Source organism: Callithrix jacchus, chromosome 7, assembly GCF_049354715.1.
Source record: "Callithrix jacchus isolate 240 chromosome 7, calJac240_pri, whole genome shotgun sequence".
NCBI lineage: Eukaryota > Metazoa > Chordata > Mammalia > Primates > Cebidae > Callithrix > Callithrix jacchus.
The window spans coordinates 32302623-32317062 of NC_133508.1; the positions used below are offsets into that span (position 1 = coordinate 32302623).

The 14440-nt window shown below is 36.6% G+C and overlaps 1 protein-coding gene across 1 annotated transcript in view; it reads left to right on the forward strand.

Annotated features, from left to right (window-relative positions):
* Positions 1-14440, forward strand: part of CCDC7 (coiled-coil domain containing 7) — a 467329-nt gene that overhangs the window by 184241 nt on the left and 268648 nt on the right. Inside the window, exon 22 of the mRNA XM_078329853.1 lies at positions 6934-7041. Coding sequence (XP_078185979.1) covers positions 6934-7041 — 108 coding nt within the window. The remainder of the gene's footprint in view (positions 1-6933; positions 7042-14440) is intronic.

Below are 14440 nucleotides of genomic sequence, written 5' to 3' on the forward strand. Positions count from 1 at the left end.
ACCAACATTTGTTATCTTTTGCCTTTTTCATAGTTATTCTAATAGGTGTGAGGTGATATCTCATGATTTTAATTTGCATTTCCCTGATGATTAAAAATATTGAGCATTTTTTCAAATACTTGTTGATCATGTATGTGTCTTCTGATAAATATTTACTGGATTTTTTGTACATATTTAAATTAGGTTGTTTCTTAATATTGAATTGATTGCATTCCTTACATATTTTGACTGTGAACTCCTTATCAGATCTGTAGTTTGCAAACATTTTCTCCCATTCTGTAGGTTGTCTCTTCACTCTGTTGATTGTTTTATGTGCAGGAGCTTTTTAGTTTGATACAATCTTATTCTATTTTTGCTTTTGTGGTTGTGTAAAAACATCACTGCTAAGACCAATGTTAGGGAGCTTTTCCCTATGTGTTTTAGTTTTAATGTTTTACATTTATTATGGCAGTACCTCAAGAAATTAAAAATAGAATTACCATCAGATCCAGCAGTTCCATTTCTGGGCATACAGTCAAAGGAAATGAAATTAGTATGTCAAAGAGATACTGAAGTCATATGTTTATTGCAGCATTATTCACAGTAGACAAAATATGAAATCAACCTAAGTGTTTGTATTAGTCCATTCCCATGGTACTATGAAGAAATACCTGAGACTGGGTAATTTATAAAGAAAAGAGGTTTATTTAACTCACAGTTATGCGTGGCTGGGGAGACTTCAGGAAAATTATAGCAGAAGGGGAAGCAAACACATTCTTCTTCACAAGGCAGCAGGAGAGAGAAGTGCCGAGCAAAGGGGGAAGGCGCCTCATTAAACCATTAAATCATGTAAAAACTCACTATCATGGGAATAGCATGGAGGTAACTAACCCCATGATTCAATAACCTCCCACTGGGTCCCTCCCACGACACGTGGAGATTATGGGAACTACAATTAAAGATGAGATTTGGGTGGGACAGCCAAACCACATCATTCTACCCTGGCCCCTCCCAAATCTCATGTCCTCTCATTTCAAAAGACAATCATGCCCTTCCAGCAGTCCCCCAAAGTCTTAACTCATTCCAGCATTAACTCAAAAGTCTAAGTATGAAATCTTATTTGAGACAAGGCAAGTCCCTTCTGCCTGTCAACCTGTAAAATAAAAGGCAACTTACTTACTTTCCAGATACAATGGGGGTACAGGCACTGGGTAAATACACCCATTTCAAATAGGAGAAATTGGCCAAAATAAAGGGGCTACAGGCCCCATACAAGTTTAAAATCCAGTAGGGCAGTCATTCAATCTTAAAGTTCCAAAATGATTTCCTTTGACCCTATGTCTCACAGCCAGTGATGCACACTGATGCAAGAGGTGGGCTTTCTTTGCCATAGGGAGCTCCACTCTTGTGGCTTTGTGGGGTACAGCCCACCCTCCCAGCTGCCTTCACAGCTGGCCTTGAGTGTCTGTGGCCTAGAGCCACATGGTGCAAGCTGTCTTAACAAATTTTAAATTCTGGGGTCTGGAGGTTGGTGGCCCTCTTCTCACAGCTCCACTAGGCAGTGCCCCAGTGGGGACTCTGTGTGGGGGTTCTGACCCCACATTTTCCTTCTGCACTGCCCTAACAGAAGTTCTTCATAAATGCTCCTTGCCTACAGCAAACTTTTGCCTGGACATTCAGACTTTTCCATTTCAGATTTCCATCTGAAATCTAGGCACATGTTCCCAAATCTCAATTCTTGACTTCTGTACACCTGCAGGTTCAACACCATGTGAAAGCTGCCAAGGCTTAGGGCTTACACTCTCTGAAGCAATGGTCTGAGCTGTACCTTTGTCCCTTTTAGCCATGGCTGGAGCTAAAGCAGCTAGGACGTAGGGGACCATATTCTGAGGCTGCACAGAGCAGCCACCATTTTTCCCTCCTAGGCTTCTGGGCCAGTGATGGGAGGGGCTGCTGTGAAGATCTCTAACATGCCTTGGAGAAATTTTTTCCATTTTCTTGGCAATTAACACTGGCTCCTTATTTCTTATGCAAATTGATGCAGCAGGCTTGAATTTCTCCCCAGAAAATGGGTTTTTCTTTTGTATTGCATCTTTAAACTGCAAATTTTTCAAACTTTTGTGTTCTACTTCCTCTTGAACACTTTGTTGCTTAGAAATTTCTTCTGTCAGATGCCGTAAATCATCTCTCTCAAGTTCGAAATTTCACAGTTCTGTGGGGCAGGGGCAAAATGCTGCCAGTCTCTTTGCTAAAGCATAGCAAGGGTCACCTTTATTCCAGTTCCCAACAAGTTCTTCATCTCCATCTGAGACCACCTCAGCCTGGACTTCATTGTCAATATCACTGTCAGCATTTTGACCAAAGCCATTTAACAGGTTTCCAGAAGTTCCAGACTTTCCCACATCTTTCTGTCTTCTTCTAAGCCCTCCAGACTGCTCCACCCTCTGCCTGTTACCCAGTTCCAAAGTTGCTTCTACACTTTTGGGTATTTTTATGGCATTGCCTCACTACTGTGATGCTAATTTATTGTATTAATTCATTCTCAAACTACTATGAAGAAATACCTGAGACTAGGTAATTTATAAAGAAAAGAGGTTAATTGACTCACAGTTCTGCATGGCTGGGGTGGCCTGAGAACTTACAATTATGGTGGAAGGAGAATCACAGATGTCCTTCATAAGGTGGCAGGAGAGAGAAGTTCTGAGCAAAAGGGGAAAATCCCTTTATATTTTGCCACTCTCATGATTTAGTTACCTCCCACTGGGTCCCTTCCATGACACATGGGATTATGGAAACTACAGTTCAAGATAATTTTTGGGCAAGGATACAGACAAACCCTATCAGTATCCTTTGACAAATGAATAAATAAAAATGTGGTGTATATATACACACAATGAAATACTATGTAGCTTTAAATAAATTCTGTCAATTGCAACAGTATTGATGAACCTGTAGGATATTATGCTAAGTGAAATAATCTAGGCCCAGAAAGACATATATTGCAGTACTGGTAGGTTACATGTTTCTATAAATGTATTCATTTCTTCCAGATTATTCAATTTTTTGGTGTATAATTGTTCATAGAAGTCTGATGATTTTTTGTATTTGTATGTGGTCAGTTCTAATGCCTCATCTCTCATTTATAATTGTATTTATTTGAGTTTTATTTTTGTATAGCTAAAGTTTTGCCAATTTTTAAAAATCATATCAAAGAATAAGCTCTTAGTTTTGTTGACTACTTCTAGAGTTTTTCTAGTCTCTATTGCATTTAGTTCTGCTCTCATCTTCATTATTTCCTTCCTCCTATTAATGGTGAACTTAGTTTGCTCTTTGTTTTCTAGTGTTCCATGACATGTACTGTTAGATTTTTAGATTTGAGGTCTTTATTTTTTTCTTAAATGTAGACATTCATTGCTGGAGGCTTTCCTGTTAGGACTGCTTTTGTGGCATTGTATGTTTTGTTATATTGTGTTTCCATTTTAGTTTGTCAAGAGATATTTTTGATTTTTCTTTTTATTTTCTCATTAGCCCATTGATTATCTAGGAGTGTGCTACTGAATTTTCCCACATTTTGAATTTTCTGAAAATTTTCTTGTGATTGATTTCTAGTTTTATACCATTGTGTGTGGTAAGAAAAGATAATTGATATGATTTGAGCCTTCTAAAATTTCTTAAGGCTTATCTTATGGTCTAAAATATGACCTACAGTCACATCTTGGAGATATTGCAGGTTCAGTTGTAGATCACCACAATAAATCAAATATCACAATAAAGCAAGTTATACATTTTTGTTTCATGGTGCATATGAAAGTTATGTTTAAGGTCTAACATCCATCATCTATAAGGAACTTAAACACATTTACAAACAACAGCAACAACAAACAGCCCCATTAAAAAGTAGGCAAATGGACACTTTTCCAAAGAAGATATAAATACGGCCAACAATCGTATATTAAAAAGCTTAATATCACTGATTATTAAAGAAATACAAATCAAAACCATGAGATGCCATCCCACAGCAGTCAGAATGGCTATTACTAAAAATCTCAAAGATAACAGATGTTGGGAAAGTTGCAGAGGAAAAGGAACACTTATACACAGTTGATCGTAGTGTAAATTAGTTCAACCATTGTGGAAGACAGTATGGTGATTCCTTAAAGACCTAAAAACAGAAATAGCATTCAGCCCAGCAATCATGTTATTGGGTGCATACCCAAAGGAATATAAATTATTCTCCTATCAAGACATGTGCACATGTATGTGCCTATTTGGTACTCACTACTCTGGGCCTGAGTGGGTACCTAAGGTACAAGACAAAGTCCTCTTTACTTTTTCCTCTGTTTTTCTCAAGCAGAGGGAGTTTATTATCATAGCCACCACAGTTGGAAATGTCCTGGGTCTCACCTGAAGCCAGCACATCTCAGAGTCTCACCCAATGCCCACGGCGTACTACCTAGATCTTGCTGCTGGTTATTCAGGACTCTTTAGTCAGCAGGTGTTAGATCGTGCCAGGTTCTTCCCTTGAAGATGGCAAGTTCCCTTTTGGCCCAAGGTGTGTCTAGAAATGTCATCCAGGAGCTAAGGCCTGGAACAGAGGCCTCAAAATTTTGTCCAGTGCTCTCTCCTACTATTGCTGAACTGGTATCCAAGATACAAGATGAAGTCCTCTTTATTCATTCCTCTCTTCTCCTCAAGAATAAGGAAGGAGTCTTTTTTGGAGCTGTGAGTTGCACTGACTGGGGTTGGAAGAGGGGTGGCACAAGCACTCCTTTAGCTATCCTGGCTGGTGTCTCAGTAGATGCTCCCTAAGTCCATTGGTTCTGAACCCAGTTCAGCACTAGAACTTGATTAGGAGTTGTAGTCCTTGTGGCCTAGATTGCCTTTCAAGTTTATTTAGCATTCCAGGGAACTTTAGCCTATGGTGGTGAGGCTTGCCAGAACTCAAGTTCCAAGAGCAGGTATATGCAGTTCCCTTTTGGCCCCTCTTTATTTATGGGCATCATCTGAGTTCTGCTTGATTTTTCTTTCTGCCATGACAGGGTAGCACTGAGTTCAATGTAAAGTCTCACAATCACTGCACTGTTCCTCTCAAAAATCACAAAGAATTTCTCTCTGCACCATGTGAACACTGCTGAGCAATGATGGATGGATGGCATTAGCAATTCAAGACTCTTTTCTCCCCTCTTCAGTGCTTCTTTCAACAGTATGAAGTTAAAACCAGATACTGTGGGGGTTCAGATGATTTTTGGTTCCTATTAAGGTGCTTTTTCATATGTAGAGAGTTTTAAATTTGTTGTTTCTGTAAGAGGGATGATTGTTGTAGCCTTCTATTTGACCATCTTGCTCCACAACTCTGGGAATCAAGGATAGCACTTTTATTAGTCATAGGAGTCCTCACTATGTGGACTGTAGTGGGGCTCTGTGTTGTGCCCCCATGACTATTAAATGATCATAAGCATCTAATGGAGAACCCATCAATCTCTTCCTTGAGGCTTTATTGTTGAGCAACTAGAGCCATAGATGCCTTTGAGAAGACTTAACCAGATGGTCTGGGAGTGGGTACCCAGTTACATTTTTACATCACTCTGACTGTTAATGAAATATTGGTACCTTGGCAGTAGATTCTTTTGCCTTGCATGGAAATTTGTCAGTTAAGATCTGGATTGTGCTGCTAACCATTTCACATCATCAAGTTCAATTAAGCTATATAGCAATGAGAGTAGCACAAATTAATGTAGGTCTGAGTTTTGTAAATGATCTTATTTGTCATCTGTTGTTCTTACTCCTTATTGCTGAAGTAAGAGACTATCAGGTGGCTTTCAGGGCACTTTGCAGGTGACTGGAACAGTGGTCAAAAAAAGTTTTTCAGTGGCGGGGAACTCATCACAATGGGGTCAAATTAGTCAGAGGCCAAATAGCAGCCAGCTAAGAAAGGAGAGGGTCTCCTATGTGTATAACACTTTCCGCCTACCTACTTTTTAATCCCTTTTGGGCAAAGTGGCCAAATCTGAATGAGGAAGTATGCAGTAACACACCTCGTAAGTGCCACCATCCATAATTAAATGTAACAAGAGTAACTCATTTAAGGTAAAGGTGAATTATTCACATCTCTTCTATGATCCCTTTTGGACGGGTGGGCAATGTGATCCTGAAGACTCTACATACTTTTTCATCACACATGGAAAAATGAATGAAACATGAAAACATGCATTGTAGACTATCCTCAGTCTAGGAGCATGCTTAGATTTAACAGTAGTCATTGGATGTAATTTTGCATGTAGGGTCTGTGCAAATTTTGGTCACCAACTTTGTTTTCCGGTTTATCTTTCCTGTGTTTCAATTTCTAGAAGTAAGTATCTTTTTACATTTATTTCCTAATGGATAGCATACTTGATATCTTTCTTCTATTTTAATTTTTTCCTCAGTTAACATTACCTTCTATAAATCTCTCTAATTTAGGTTGTAACAATCTTTTTATTACTTTTAAAGCTGCCTGTATAACTCTTTGTATTGTATTAAAGATTGCAGTTGATAATACCATAAATTTTAATATATACCTTTTTAATTAACCAATCTCATATGCTTATACATTTAAGTGCTTTTGACTATTTTGTGATTAAAAGTATGTTGTAATGACTAAACTTGTATATATGAATTTTCATTGTTTTGCTATGAATACATATTAATATAAATTATAAATAATCAAAAACAAGTAGAGGCTAATATATTTGATGCCAAGAAATATTTATGAAATAATGAGACTACTTCACCTCAGATTCACTAAGATTCTTTTCACTATTTTCATGTCATATCTAGAATTATAGTAATTTATTTATATTTTACATGTATAAAAATGAGACAGAATATGACTGGATACTTGTTACATTTCTGAAATCTAGAAATTTCACTATAGTTTTTTTATGTTTAGTGCACTAAATTTATTACTTTGTGTAGCTCATTATGATGTACCAGAAGAAAATCTTATGCTTGAACAAGACACAAAGTCAAAAATGGAAGTGGAAGTAAAGAAACAAAAATCTTTTCAAAATAATCAACTTGACAGTAAGTATAATTGTAGATAATCTTAAAATACTTTAAGATTTATTTATGATTTATTTTTAATTTCCAAGTAAAAACTATATACATTTATAATGTACCACATGGTTTTAATATATATATACATTGTGGAATAACAAAATCAAGCTATTTAACATGTACATTACCTTTTTTTGTGTTAAGACTTAAAATTTCTCTTAGCAATTTTAAATTATGCAATATATTAACAGTACTCATGATATACAGTAGATCTCTTAAACATTTCTCATGTCCAGCTGAAGTTTGTGTCCTTTGACCAACATTGCTTCAGTCCCCCCACCATCTAGCCTCTCATAACCAACATTTTACTCTCTGTTTCTATGAGCTTGACTTTTGAAAACCCCACATATAAGTAAGGTAATGCAGTATTTTTTTTTGTAACTGGCTTACTTTATTTAGCATTATGTTTTCCAAGTTCATCCATATTATCAAAAATGATAGAACTTACTTCCTTTTTTAAGGCTCATTTTCCTTATCTATTAATCTGTGGCTGGACACTAAGTTTGACTCTGTATCTTGGCTATTGTGAGTAATGTTACAGTGGACATGGGAGTACAAATACCTCTTTTATGTACTGATTTCATATCCTTTGGAAGTATATCCAGAAGTGAAATTGTGGATAATATTGTAGTTCTATTTTTAATTTTTTGAAGAACCCCTGTAGTGTTTTCTGTTGTGGCTTTACTAATTTACATTCCCACCAACAGCATGCAAGGGTTCCTTTCTCTTCACATCTTTGGCAGCATTTATCTTCCATCTTTTTTGATAATAGTTACTTTAATGTGTGTGAAGTGATATATCATTGTGGTTTTAATTTGCATTTCCCTGACGATTAGTGATGTTGAACACTTGTTCATATACCTGTTGTCCATTTGGTTGTCTTCATTGGAGAAATGTCTATTCAGATCCTGTGCTTATCTTTTATTTGAGTTGATTGTTTTCTAACTGTTGAATTATTTGGACTGTTTCTAAACGTTGGATCTTAACTGCTTATCAGATTTATGGTTTGCAAATGCTTTCTCTTATTCAGTAGGCTATTTCTTCATACTGTTGATTGTTTCCTTTGCTGTGCAGAACTTTTTAGTTTTGTTTAATACCATTTACTTATTTTTGCTTTTATTACCTTGCTTTTGGGGTCATATCTAAAAATCTCTTTGCTGAGATCAACATAATGAAGTGTTTCCCATCTTTAGGTGATTTCAGTTTCAGATCCTACATTTATGTCTTTAATCCAGTTTGAGTTGATTTTTGTACATAGTGTGAGATGAAGGTATAATTTTATTCTTCTGCATGTGGATATCTAGTCTTTTCAACACCATTGTATATTTTATTCTATTGATCTGTGTGTCTGTTTTTATACCCAGTACCATGCTGTCTTGTTTGCTGTAGCTAAATAATATGTTTTAAAATTAGGATGTACTATGCCTCTAGCTTTGTTTTTCTTGCTCTAGATTGCTTTGGGTATTCAGGGTCTTTTATTGTTCCATATGAATTTTTGGATTTTTTCTATTTCTGTGAAAGATGTTATTGGGATTTTGATAGGGATTGAATTAAATTCATAGCTGATCAGCATTTCAACAATATTAATTCTTCCAATCCAGGAATATGGGATATATTTTTATTTGTGCTATCTTAAACTTCTTTTTACTAATGTTTTATAGTTTTCATTGTAGAACTTTTTTTTCTCTTTGTTTAAATTTTTTCCTAGGAATTTAATTTTTTGTAGATACTGTAAATGAGATTATTTTTTGATTTCTTTTTCAGACAGTTCATTGTTAGAGTATAAGAACACTACTCATATTTGTGTGTTGACTTTCTATACTGAAAAATTTTTAAATTTAATCATTACTCCTAATAGTTTTATGGTGGAGTCTTTGAAGTTTTCTCTGTGTAAGTTTATGTTGTCTGACCAAGATAATTTTACTTCCCCCATCCAGTTAGAATTCCTTTTGTTTCTTTTTCTTTCATAATTTATCTGTCTGGGGCTAACAGTACTCTGCAGAATGGAAGTGGTGAGAATAGTAGCCTTGCTTGTTCCTTATCTTAGAAGAAAAGCTCTCTACTTACTACCATCAAGTATAGTGTTAGCTATGGCTTATCTGTTGTGTATGGCTTTTGCAGTGAGGTACAATTCTCCTATAGCTAACTAGTTGGAAGTTTTTATTTTGAAGGGATTTTGAATTTTTATGGATGTTTTTTCTGCATCTTTTGAGATTATCATGTGTTTTTTGTCCTCCATTCTGTTAATGTGATGTATCACATTTATTGCTTTGTTTATGTTGACCCATCCTTGCACCCAGGAGATAAATCACACTTGATCATGGTGAATTATTCTTTAAATGTGCTGTTGAATTTATTTTTTGTATTTTGTTGAGATTTTCCCTGGTCATCAGAGTTACTGACCTTTAATTTGTCTTTTCTTATAGTGTCCTTCTCTGGCTTTGGTATCAGTAATGCTAGTCTCCTAAAATAAGTTTGGAAATCATCTCTTTTCTTCTATTTATTTTTTGAAAAATTTAAGGGGCATTAGCATTAATTCTTCTTAAAACACTGGGTAGAATTTAGCAGTATATCCACGAGGCCTTGACTTTTTTCTAATGGAAGACTTTATATTAGTGATTTAATCTCCTTACTCATTATTGGTTTATTCATATTTCTCTTCTTCATAATTTAGTCTTGGTAGGTTGCATGTGTCTAGGAATTTATTCATTTCTTCTGGCTTATTGAAATTGTTGGTGTATAATTATTCATAGTAGTCTCTCGTGATCCTTTATAGCTTCATGACATCAGTAGTGATAGTTCTTTTATTCTTGATTTTGAGTCTTTTCTCTTTGTTAGTTTCATTGATACTGTCCTTTCAAAATACCATCTCTTAGTTTTGTTAATCTTTTCTATTGTTTTTTAAATCTTTTCTACTGTTTTTCTAGTATCCATTTTAAAATTTCTTCTATGATCTTTATTATTTTCTTCCTTCTATAAACTTTGGGTTTAGTTGTTCTGTTTTCCTTAGTCCCTTGTGGTGTAACATTAGATTGTTTATTTGGGATCTTTTACTTAATGTGGGCTTTTAGGGCTATAAATGGTACAATTGTACAGTGTGCTTGTGTGTTAAGCTGTGTTATTACAAAAAACTGAAAAAGTAAAAAAAAATAAAAAGTTTATAAAATAAAAATGTTACAGTTAAGGTTAATTTATTATTGAATAAAGAAAATTTATTCAAACTTTAGTGTAGCCCAAGTGTACAGTGTTAGAGTGTTTATTAAGTCTACAGTAGTGTACAGTAATGTCTTAGGCCTTCACATTCACTTACCACTCACTTTCTCATTCACTCAGAGTAACTCTTAGTTCTGCGAACTACCTTTGTGGTAAGTACTCCATACAGGTATATCAGTTTTAAAACATTTTATACCATATTCGTGCTTTAAAAAAATTTTCTTCTGTTTAGATACACAAATATTCACTATTGTATTGGAATTTACTACAATATTTAGTATAGTAACATACTGTATGGTTTTGTAGCATAGGAACTGTAGACTATATCATATAGCTTATGTGTGTAGGAGGCTATACCATATAGGTTTATGTAAGTATACTCTATGATGTTTATGCAAGGATGAAATTGCCTAATGACACATTTTTTAGAACATATCCCTGTCATTAAGTGACACACATAACTGTCTTCTCTAAGTTGTTTGATCCTCCAAAAAAAATTTCAATTTTTTGTGAGGCAGTTTTTATATCTGCATTTCTTTGGGATCAGCTTCAGGAGATTATTTTGGTATTTTGGTCATGTTGTATCTTTGGTTTTTCATGTTTCTTGTGATTTTACATTGATGTCTGCAGATCTGGTGCAGCAGTCACCTCTTATAGCCTCTTGTGACTAGTTTAGCTGTTGAAAGACCTTCTCCTACAGGGTTGTGAGGGTACTTGCTGGGTGGGCTGCTGCAGTTTTGGCACTCATGAGATTGAGAGTTGTGTCATCTTTGTATAGCTCTGGGAGCTGAGGTTGGTGATGACAAAGACTGTGAGGATCCTCAGCAGCCAATGCTGTGAATGTCCGTACTTGTGACAAAGGTTATTTGGGTCTTCAGTGGCAATGACTGTTAAGGTCCTTCTGATTTCTTTTTCTCTCAGTGGGGAAGCTTTTGCTGATAAAATCCCTCTTGGTATTGGGTGTGACTTCTTAGCTTGCTTACATTCATAGTGGCATGAGCATTTGATCAGTGGTGCCAGTGGAGTGGCTGCAGAGCTGAGATGTGAAACATAGGAATGTATGGAGGGATCATGGTTTTGGGATCCAGGGCAGTAATGGCACTGGTGCCCAGGGCACATGCACCTCTGCTGCCACCTTGGTAACAGAAGGCAAGGTGCAGATTCCTGTGAAACAGCTGGGGAGCTAAGAATGAGAATACTGATATCGACACAGTTTGAGCTGCTCTGGAGTTGGGGCACAGTCTAGCTCTCTATGGTCACTAAACTGGTGCTTGAAGCATGAGCACACACAGTGAAGGTATGGCTCTCAGATTTGGTGTGCAGACTACCTTGCTGTGACAATGACTCCCAATGTCTGAGGTGTCAGTGGGTTCAATGTGGACACAAAACCCAGGTCTGGAGTGTGGTTACTTGCAGAGTTGCTGTGTTTTGGGTCAGGGTACACATAAGGTGTAGAGGAGGTGGTGACTTATTTCCCAATAGCAGCTCAGCAGTGCTGATTCTTGTTTGGAGGTGGAGCGTATAAACACATCTCCCTTTCTGGGGTCTCCTGGTGAGGATGGCTCTTGGTTACCTAATAGAAATGCCAGTGTTCTGGGTGGATCCGGCCATTGGAAACCATGGTGGTTCCAGTAGCAAGGCTGATGCCCATAGCCTCTACCTTTCTTTTTTGTGCCTAGCTAACTCCTGGTATCTTAGATGTGCTGACCTCATCAGCGATCCTTTCTACTTGGACATTGTGCTTCATGGTATTGCTACAGATTTATTAATGGTCCCATGACCTGTCTCTGGGATAATGTGGTTTGTGAAAGGTATCTGTATTTGTTTTGTAGAGGGAGGGATGAAGGTTGCTATCTCTTCTGCCATTTTGGTGCTGTCCACCTTATTTATTTTTTAAACCACTTTACTAAGGTTGACTTTTTGTGTATTAAAATTCTGGATTTGTGTAAGATTAATTCTGGATTCCCTGTTACATTGGTGTATATGTCTTCTATGTCAGTACTATACTTTTTTGCTTAATATAAGCTTTGTAATGTGTTTTAAAATTAGAAAGTATGGTGCCTCCAGTTTTTTTTCTTGCTCCAGATTGCTTTGGCTATTTGGGTTTTTGGTTCCATGTGAATTTTAGAATTGTGATTTCAATTTCTGTAAAAGTAGGCCATTGGCATTTAGATAGGAATTGTACATCACTTCGGGTTGTATGGGCATTTTAACAATATTAATTCTTCCATTTTGAACACAATATGTCTTTTCATTTTAATTTCTTTCAGTGATATTTTATAGTTTTCAGTGTACAAGCCTTTGCCTTTTTGAGTAAGTTTATTGCTATGTATTTTTTTTCCCTTTTTGATGTGATTGTAAGTAGGATTGATTTTGAATTTCTTTTTTGGATAATTCATTGTCAGTATATTAAAACAAAACCAATTTATGTATGTTAATTTTATATTCTGTGTCTTTACTGACTTTGTTTGTCAGTATAGGAACCAACCCAAATGCCCATAGGTGACAGACTGGACAAAAAAAATGTGGCACATATACACCATGGAATACTATGCAGCCATACTATGCGGTCCTTTGTAGAGACATGGATGAACCTAGAAACCATCATTCTCAGCAAACTGACACAAGAATAGAAAACCAAACACCGCATGCTTTGACTCATAGGTGGGTGACAAACAATGAGAACAATAGTTCTAACCATTTCTCTCTCTGTCTCTCTCTCTGTGTGTGTGTGTGTGTGTGTGTAGACTTTAGGATTTTTTGTTTTTTGTTTTTTTAAACTGTATTTGGGCTCAGGGATACATGTGCACATCCTGCATCTTGCAGGATTGTGGCATTGGTACATACATACCATGGTGGTTTGCTGTCTCCGTCCCCCACCCCCGTTGCCTACATCAGGCATTTCTCCCAATGTTATCCCTCCCCCACATCCTTGCCCCCCCCACTCGTCCCCCTCCCCTCCCCTCCACCCCTGCACCTATCCCTGTGAGTGTTTTTCCCTTCCCTGTGCCAAAGAGTTCTCATTGTTTGTCACCCACCTATTAGTCAAAGCATGCGGTGTTTGTTTTTTTATTCTTGTGTCAGTTTGCTGAGAATGATGGTTTCTAGGTTCTTCCAAGTCTCTACAAAGGACACAAACTCATCTTTTTTTATGGCTGCATAGTATTCCATGGTGTATATATGCCACATTTTTTTTGTCCAGTCTGTCATCTATGGGCATTTGGGTTGGTTCCAGGTCTTTGCTGTTGTAAACAGCACCACAATGAACATACATGTGCATGTGTCTTTATGATAGAATGATTTATAATCCTTTGGATATATACCCAGTAACGGGATTGCTGGGTCAAATGGAATTTCTATTTCTAGATCTTTGAGGAATCGCCACACTGCCTTCCACAATAGTTGAACTAATTTACACTCCCACCAGCAGTGGGAAAGTGTTCCTTTTCCTCCACATCCTCTCCAGCATCTGTTGTCTCCAGATTTTTTAATGGTTGCCATTCTAACTGGTGTGAGATGGTATCTCAATGTGGTTTTGATTTGCATTTCTCTAATGACCAATGATGAAAAGCATTTTTTCATATGTTTGTTGGCCACATATTTGTCGTCTTTTGAAAAGTGTCTGTTCATATCCTTCCCCACTTTTGAATGGGTTTGTTTGTTTTTTTTTTTTTTCTGTAAATATGTTTTAGTTCTTTGTAGATTCTGCATATTAGCCCTTTGTCCAATGGGTAGATTGCAAAAACTTTTTCCAATTCTGTTGGTTGCTGGTTTACTCTAATGATTGTTTCTTTTCCTGTGTAGAAGCTCTTAAGTTTAATTGGGTCTCATTTGTCTATTTCAGCTTTTGTTGCCATTGCTTTTGGTGTTTTAGTCATGAATTCCTTGCCTATGCCTATGTCCTGAATGGTTTTGCCTAGGTTTTCTTCTAGGGTTTTTATGGTGCTAGTTCTTATGTTTAAATCTTTAATCCATCTGGAGTTAATTTTAGTGTAAGGTGTCAGGAAGGGGTTCAGTTTCTGCTTTCTGCATATTTCTAGCCAGTTTTTCCAACACCATTTATTAAACAGGGAATCCTTTCCCCATTGCTTGTTTTTGTCAGGTTTGTCAAAGATCAGATGGTTGTAGATGTTTGGTGTTGCCTCCAAGGCCT